Consider the following 7,868-nt stretch of genomic DNA (forward strand, 5'->3'; position numbering starts at 1 on the left):
GCTAGGATGTTCACTGACTCATTGTAGCTTAAATGTTCTGAAAAGTGAGTTATGTGACTACAGGACAAACAGAATCAAGCACAAGTGGTTTCATGGAGAAGTGGCTTCAAGATTTCCTGCTTTACTAGAAAGTCCCATGCAGAAAATATAGGTCATTTGACATGCCTTCTGGGTCACCTTCACATTGTTGGCTGACTTGCTTTTGATAAGTTGAGTGACTATTAATACTTGTTTATATATATAGTTTTCATGTGGTAATGTTTGCAACACTGTATGTGGCTTTTTTCTTTTGCCAGCATGACACTCGAACAACCTGGTTCTGAAGTCATAGAACCAGTAGGATGTGTATCAGTGTCTTTGTGGATTGTGTTATGCTAGTTGACCTTGATGTCCCCTGCAACTATGGTCCTGATCCCACAGGTCCAGTGGCTTACCCCTTCTTCAAGGTGTTTGGTTATAGCTCAGGAGTTTTCACAGTTGTGCCCCTGTTAGAAGATTGAGCAATTAAGTACACCCATTCCTCACTTACTGATACATTTAGGTTCCAAAGACCAAGTTGTTATGCAAAACTCAGCATTATGTGAAAATGGAGAATGACCACATCAGATCGCAAAATGGACGATGACTATATTGTTACATAACTGCCAAATTAGATCATTACCTAACTGCCAAATCACTGTGAATCATGGTCCAGCCAAGTTGACACATAACTTTAACCATCATTGCTAGTGTTACTGTGGCCTTGCACCTTCCCATTCCTTACTGCCAAATGTACATCATTATTGCACAAAATAGATAGTAGATTTTTTAGTATTGTCATAAATGCAAATGACGAGATAGTCAATAAGTGAGGAATAGGTGTAAAAACATGCAAATCAATTAATGTATCACTGAATACTGATTGAGTACCTTACTTAGTGAGGTTCATTAATCATTCCACATATTCATTGAGCTCCTGGTATGTGTTAAGCACTATGTTGCTCAGGTGAGCTGAAACAGATATGGTAGCTACCCTCATGGAGCTTACTGTCTAGAGGGGAAGGGGTAGTTCATCAGTTAGTCACAGAAACGGATGTAAAACAACCACTGGCAAGAACTAAGTGGTGGGAAGTGGGGAGAGGTAGAAATGGAGAGGGCTAAAGCAGGAGAGCCTAACCCCATCTAGGGGATCAACCTTTGAGGCCCTATTCAGGATTTAGGTTTTTATGCTGAAGCAATAGGAAGGCCTTGAAGATTTCTAAGCAAGAAAATGAAGCAGTGATTAGATTTGGGTTTTGAAAAGCTCACTCTTGCTTTTGAGTGGAAAATAAATTGTAAGGAAATGGATATGGAGCTACTGATTAGGAGGCTGTTGCAGAGATCCAGCAGGAGATACTGAAGGTGTTGGCCAGGGTGGTGCCAGTGCAAATGGATATAGTGGAGGACATTGGAAGGTAACTTCGGCACGACTAAGCCCTAAAAGAGTGAGGGAGGGAGAAGGGTGGAGGAAAGGGCTGGAGGGACTGGAGGGAAGGGGTGCCACTTGCTGAGACAGGAGGAAGGACCTGGTTTGGTAGGCGAGGGACCAAACTTGGAGGGAGTTTATTATGAGTTTGGTTGTGAATAGGCATATTGACTGTGAGATACTTTTGAAGCAGCCACACAAGCATGCGATCTCAGAAAAGAAGCAAAAGCCATGGGGATCTGGCCAGGAGATCACATGTAGCTCTGTACCCTTGCTGACATCATCTCCCCACAGCCACATTGTACCACATCCTGCCTGTCAGTTTCTGCCTGTAATATCCTGTCTTACAAAAAAGCAAAGTCCAGGGGTGCCTTGCTTTCTCAGGGATCTATAGCCACATGGCTTACTCAACCCCATGTTGTCAATCACCCCAGCCAGCAAGGATCTTGCTTTTTCCCCAACTTCTACAACCTTTTCATAATCCACCTCTTCCCCAGCACCTAGCCCAGTGCCCTCTTATTAGGGGAGGTGGGCAGATATCTGTGTTTACTTTCTGTGTGTTTGTGTGCATGCACATGTATACGCACGTGTTCTAATTTAAAGTAATTTCTCAGGCACTGACGACATCAGTGCCCACCTCACTGCAGCTTCTGTGACCGACAGTAATTTTTGGACCCTTTCAGATGGTCTGAGGGGCCGCCACTCTCCTGAAGAAATGGCCACAGGCAATGAATTGATCATGAAGAAACAAGTGCTGAGTTTAAAGGGATCCTTGACAGATACTAGAAAATGAGTAGAATATCTAGAGCATAGAATATCTAGAGCATAGAAAATGATAACCTTATTGGAAATTGGGAGCTCTGGTAGCCTGGTGCCTAAGGCTTTTGACTGCTAAACAAAAGGCTTCCTCAGAAAGAAGATTGGACAATCTACTTATATAGTGATACTGCCTCAGAAACCTAAGGAGGGGTTTCTATGGGTCGGATCCGACTCAACAGCAGTGAGGTTTTTGAGTAGTAGAAATTATTTTACTGGAAAAAAAAATGCTTAAAATAAAATGTAAATTAGGGCAACAATGGCCAAAGGCAAGTATTTCATATCTGGTCCAGAGGAATAGATGTGATGAATTCACAGAGTTTTCTGCATCCAGGGAACTAGGATCCTGACCTATGGGAAGAGCAGTGGAGACAGCACACTAGGGTATCCCATCTGGAAGCATGGCATCTGCAAGCTAATTGGCATAAACATGAGAAAGAATATCAAAATTTCAAGCTATACACAAGTAGCAGTTTATTTGAAAGTATCTCCTTTGACCATTCAGTGTGAACCTTAAAGAGTTTAAGTATAATAAAAATATGAACAAGACTCCCAAAGGGATGTTTTAAGTTGTTACAGTTACAGGAACTCCTGAAAGGGCCCACTCCGAAAGACTGTCTACTAGCCAACATTTTTATCCTTGCATTCTAACATTTTGAATTCCCTACTTCAAATAATTTCATTTTAACTTGTCTAAAAGTACTGAAGGAGCTCTGCTAGCATAGTGCCTAAGGCACTTGACTGCTAACCAGAAGGCTGGGGGTTCAAACCCACCAGCCACTCCTTGAAAGGAAGGTTGAGCAAACTACTTCCATAGTGATACCGCCTTGGAAACCCAAGGAGGGGTCTCTGTGAGTCTGGGCTGACTCGACAGCACATAACAATATCAACAACAAAAGTACTAAAGTGTTTTTCAGAGGATTGTTAAATGAAACAGGTCCTTTACCTCACTGTCCATGTGATCATTTTCTGGTAGCAGCCTGGTGCATGGTGGTGCACAGAGGAATAGAGTGCTAAGATCTGGCGGATCTCCGCCACAGAGCTAGTGGAGGTGGATGCAGATGGGGCCAGTGGTGATGCTGTCAGGCAGAGATATCCTGCCAGAGTGGGTCCTGACATCTTTTGGTTTTTCAAACTTTGAGAATAAATATGCAGTTGCTTGCCTTTTGGTGAACAACATCTGCTCCTTCTGTAATGCGCTTATTGTGAAAATATTAGTCTGATTCTCACTTTTTTCCAGGACTTAGGCCATTTCTTTATTTTACAGGCATGAAAACAAAAGGGAACTAACTGCCGACTTAAAATCTAAAGGTAAGAGAAAAAACAGGAGACCAGATCTTCATTTTGTATTTTAACAAAGTTGTCAGAAATGTGTATTTGTCATCTATTCCCATATATATGGGATTTGGAGCATGTCTTTGATCAAAGGAGAAGCTCTTGTGGCTCTCCAGGGTGATCTTAGTCTCTGAGAGACTTAGTTTCTGGGTTCTGGAGACACCATCAACAGTAACTAGGATCTGTGACTTGAGTGCATATTGGTGTGATGGGCCACAAGTGTTTCATTAGCATTTTAATTTATAGGTATAAAGTAGTGAGGATCCTAATTCCACATCTAATTGATTACCAAGACCAGTTTATTCTACCTACAAAATGTTTTTTGCCTCTTTTCCTATTGTCGCTATTAATGCCTTGCTAATACCCACTGCTTATGACATGAAAGGGCTCTTCCTGTAGACTCTTATCTTCATATGCAGCCCTTACCCAACTTCTGGCTATCCTCCGCCTAACTATCAGCACCCAAAACTTGACTCAACCTTCTTATTTTTCAATTTTAGAGTTTTTGATGCCTCCCTACTACCTGAAGGATAGAATCCAAACTTTTTCCCGTTGTGGCCTGGCTTTGTACCTACTTTCCTACTTAGTCCTTCCCAAGGTCCTACCCTCTTTGGCTCTAGCCACAATCAACTTTCTCCAAATAGACACACCACTGTCACTTTGCACATGCTCTCCATTCTGTAATAAGTTCTTTCCCTTCTCCTTGGTTCATTGAGCTCCTTTTCATCCATCAAGGCCCCAGTCACAGGAAGAATCTAACTGTCCTTCCACAGTAACATTGTGGCATATCCCCTGCTGAGCATGGATTCTGTCTGCTCTTGTCTCTTTCAACTGTATCCCCAATGGGTTGTAGTTGAGAGCATGAGTTTGAATCAGATAACGTGAATATGACTCCTGGCCTAACCACACAATAATGATGTGATTCTGGCCAGTTACTTTACTTTTTGTATCCTCAATTTGCTCAGTGAAATGGAGATAGTAATACTTACCTTACCAGGGTGGTGAAGGAATAAATGGGAACAGATATAAGAAGTCAGTACAGAGCTGGAAGGTAAAACTGTGTAGATGTTAGTAGTCAATGTTAAGAGATTTTCAGTGTAGCAAATGCTGTTGGTATCTCCACCACGTCCTGTCAGGCCACGCCGAGAACAACCCCCAAACAGTGAAGAGATGGGAGTTGATGGATAAATAACCCTACTTCTTTACTCTTTGCTAAAACACTTTGGTGTGTATCCTGTACAGACTCAGTGGGTCCCCAGCAGAATGGAGTCCTATTTGTCCATTGCCAGCACCCGCTCCTTAACCTATCTTCATTGGCTTCCTCTCCTCCCTGTATTACTCTCCCCATCCTTCCACCCCATGGTTTCTGGGATCGCCTCCCAAATAAACAACATACACCCAAGTCCTAATCTCAGGATCAATATCACTATTTATTCCACTATGTCTCTCCCTTCTCTTCTCTACTCTTGTAAAGAAAAAGGGTGATAAAAGTGGAGGAGTAGGTAAAGTGAGGTGGTATCAGGCCCAGTAAAACACCCCAGCTGACCCTGCTTCTGTGTTGACCCTTAGTTTAAATCCCTTATCTTATGGTAAAGAGTTGGGTACAACAGAATGTAAAAGGAAGTATTCTGTGAAGTATTTTCCATAACAATAGAATGAACTCATTGTGAAGTAAAAAAAAATCTGTACAGTATTGACCTGCATTCTGGGTATATCTAGTCAGGTACATCATGTGGTATCCCTGCTAAGCCTTTTGCAGGCCACTGCTCAAATTGGCCATTCTTGCTGTACTATTTCATAAACAATTAAGCTGAACTAATTAGAGTGCAGAGATGTTAACTGGCTGTCTGGTTTTGTCTTCTAGCCTTCTGGGGTGAATCTGATGATAGCAACTCAGAAATTGAAGCTGCTTTACGTCCTAGAAACCATAACACATCTACTGATGATTTTGATGATTTTTATGATTAATAATATGTAGCGTCTGTTAGAAATAAAGCCTTTAAACAAACTGAAATCTTGTGTTCATAGGTGCTGTCTACAATAAATGAATCTTTTTACGTTTTCTCATTGTTTAATGTGAAGACTTGGGACTACACAGCTGATTAAGTGATATTCTGTGATGTAGATATGAAACAACCTATATGTTTTTAGGAGCTCTGGTGGCGTAGTCCCTAATCCATTTGACTGCTAACCAGAAGGCTGGAGGTTCAAACCCATCAGCCACTCCTAAGAAGAAAGACTTGGCAATCTATTTCCATAGAGATACCACCTCAGAAACTCAAGGAGGGGTTTCTATATGTAGGGATCAACGTGACCACAGTAAGTTTGATTTTGGGGGAGCTCTGGTGGCATAGTGCCTAAGGCATTTGACTGCTAACCAGAAGCCCGGCGGTTCAAACTCAGCAGCCACTCCTCGGAAAGAAAATGGGGCAATCTACTTCCGTAGAGATACCTCTACCTCATCAGAAACCGAAGGAGGGGTCACTTTGAGTTGGGATCAACTCAGTGGCAGTGAGGTTTTGTATTGTTTTGTTGGTTTTATATATTTCTAATTCTTTTAAAAAAGTACAGTGATGAATGCAGTGCCCATTAAACTTCCAAGGGAAATTCAAGGCACAAGAATAGCCAAAACAATCTTGAAGGAGAAAAACATGGTTGGAGTAGCACACTTCCCTATTTGAAAACTTTCTACAAAAGCTATAATAGTTAAAAGAATGTGGTACTGGGTATATGGTAGAACTGAGAAGGATCAAGGTTGTAGTCACTTCTTGGCCACAGGCAGCTACCTGGAGGGAGTGAGTAGTTGGACCTATGGGCTCAGGACGATGGTCGCAGGGGATATCAAGTTCAATTGATTGGCATAATGTACTACACAAAAACATTGTTCCACATCCTACTTTAGCAAGTAGCAACTGGGATCTTAAAAGCTTGTAAGCAGCCATCTAGATGCAGTGATGGGTCTGTCCTCTTTCAGAGCAAAGAAGAATGAAGAAAACCAAAGACACATGAAAACAATTAGTCCAAGAGACTGGGGCACCATGAGATCCTCAGTCTACATGACTGTGAGACCAAAAGACTAGATCATGCCTGGCTACCAGAGTCAACCAGTGAGAGGGGGATCTATGTAGGAGATCCTGGATAGAGTGGGAGAACAATGTGGAACAAAACTCAAAATCATTTAAAAAAAAAAAAAAAAAAAGTCCAGGTTTGTTGGTCTGTTGGAGCTTGGCGGAACCCCTGAGACTATGGCCCCCTAGCTGCCCCTCAGGTATGGAATTGAACCCACTCCTGTAGCTTCCACCCAAACAAAAGACAGGCATATGAGCTGAACATTAACATTAGGTAGATACACTCCTTGGAGAGGTCAATCATGAGAGGATAGAAAGGCTGTGTATGTGCAGGGAGGAAGCTCGGGGGGCAAGAGTGCATGAGAGGGAAGGACACAGGGAAGAGGTAACTATGGGAAGGAAGTTGCGGGGGGGAGGCTGTTGCATTGTAGGCAATTGCAGTCAATGTCATGAGATAGTATACGTGAGCTGCTGTGTGGAAAGTGAATTTGCTCTATAAATTTTCACCCAAATCACAATAAAAATAAAAATAAAAGAATGTGGTACTGGTATAAGAATAAACATATAGATAAGTGGATTATTGACTCAGCTGGCTCAATATTTCATTGATCTATATAAAATCCAGAAATAAATCTTCACATTTATGGTCAATTTTTGACAAGAGTACCAAGACCAATTAATGGGGAAAGAAGAGCTTTTTTAAGAAATGAGATAACTGGATGGGCACATTCAAAAGATTGAATTTGGACCTTTACATCTTCCTATATACAGAAATTAACTCAAAAGGTATTAAAGACCTAAATGTAAGATGTAAAACTATAAAATTTTTTATAAAGAAATGCATAGATCGCCATGGCCTTGCATTAGGCAATAGTTTCTTAGCTATGATAACCAAAAGCACTAGCAACAACAGAAAAAATTAATTAGACTTCATCAAAATTAAAACTTTTATGCATTGGGAAAGTAAAGAGTCCACCCACAGAATGGGAGAAAATTTTTGTAAATTATATATCTCATGGGAATTGGATTCAGAATATAACGGTAGCACAGTAGTTAAGCTCTTCGCTGCTAATTGAAAGGTCAGCAGTTCAAACCCACCAGCTACTCTGCAGGAGAAGATGTGGTAGTCTGCTTCCACAAAGTTTAAAACATTGAAAACCTAATGGTGCAGTCTCTGTCCTATGGGATTTCTATGAGTCAGAATT

General features: G+C 41.4%; 1 protein-coding gene across 1 annotated transcript in view; it reads left to right on the forward strand.

Moving 5' to 3' along the window:
- KIZ (kizuna centrosomal protein) overlaps nt 1-5,563 on the forward strand; it is a 415,288-nt gene extending 409,725 nt beyond the window's left edge. The window contains exons 13-14 of the mRNA XM_042782893.1: nt 3,528-3,571; nt 5,460-5,563. Coding sequence (XP_042638827.1) covers nt 3,528-3,571; nt 5,460-5,563 — 148 coding nt within the window. The remainder of the gene's footprint in view (nt 1-3,527; nt 3,572-5,459) is intronic.
- Nucleotides 5,564-7,868: the final 2,305 nt, after the last annotated feature.

This window comes from Orycteropus afer, unplaced genomic scaffold, assembly GCF_000298275.1.
Source record: "Orycteropus afer afer isolate SDZICR_OR568_19922 unplaced genomic scaffold, OryAfe1.0 scaffold00499, whole genome shotgun sequence".
NCBI classification, from domain to species: Eukaryota; Metazoa; Chordata; class Mammalia; order Tubulidentata; family Orycteropodidae; genus Orycteropus; species Orycteropus afer.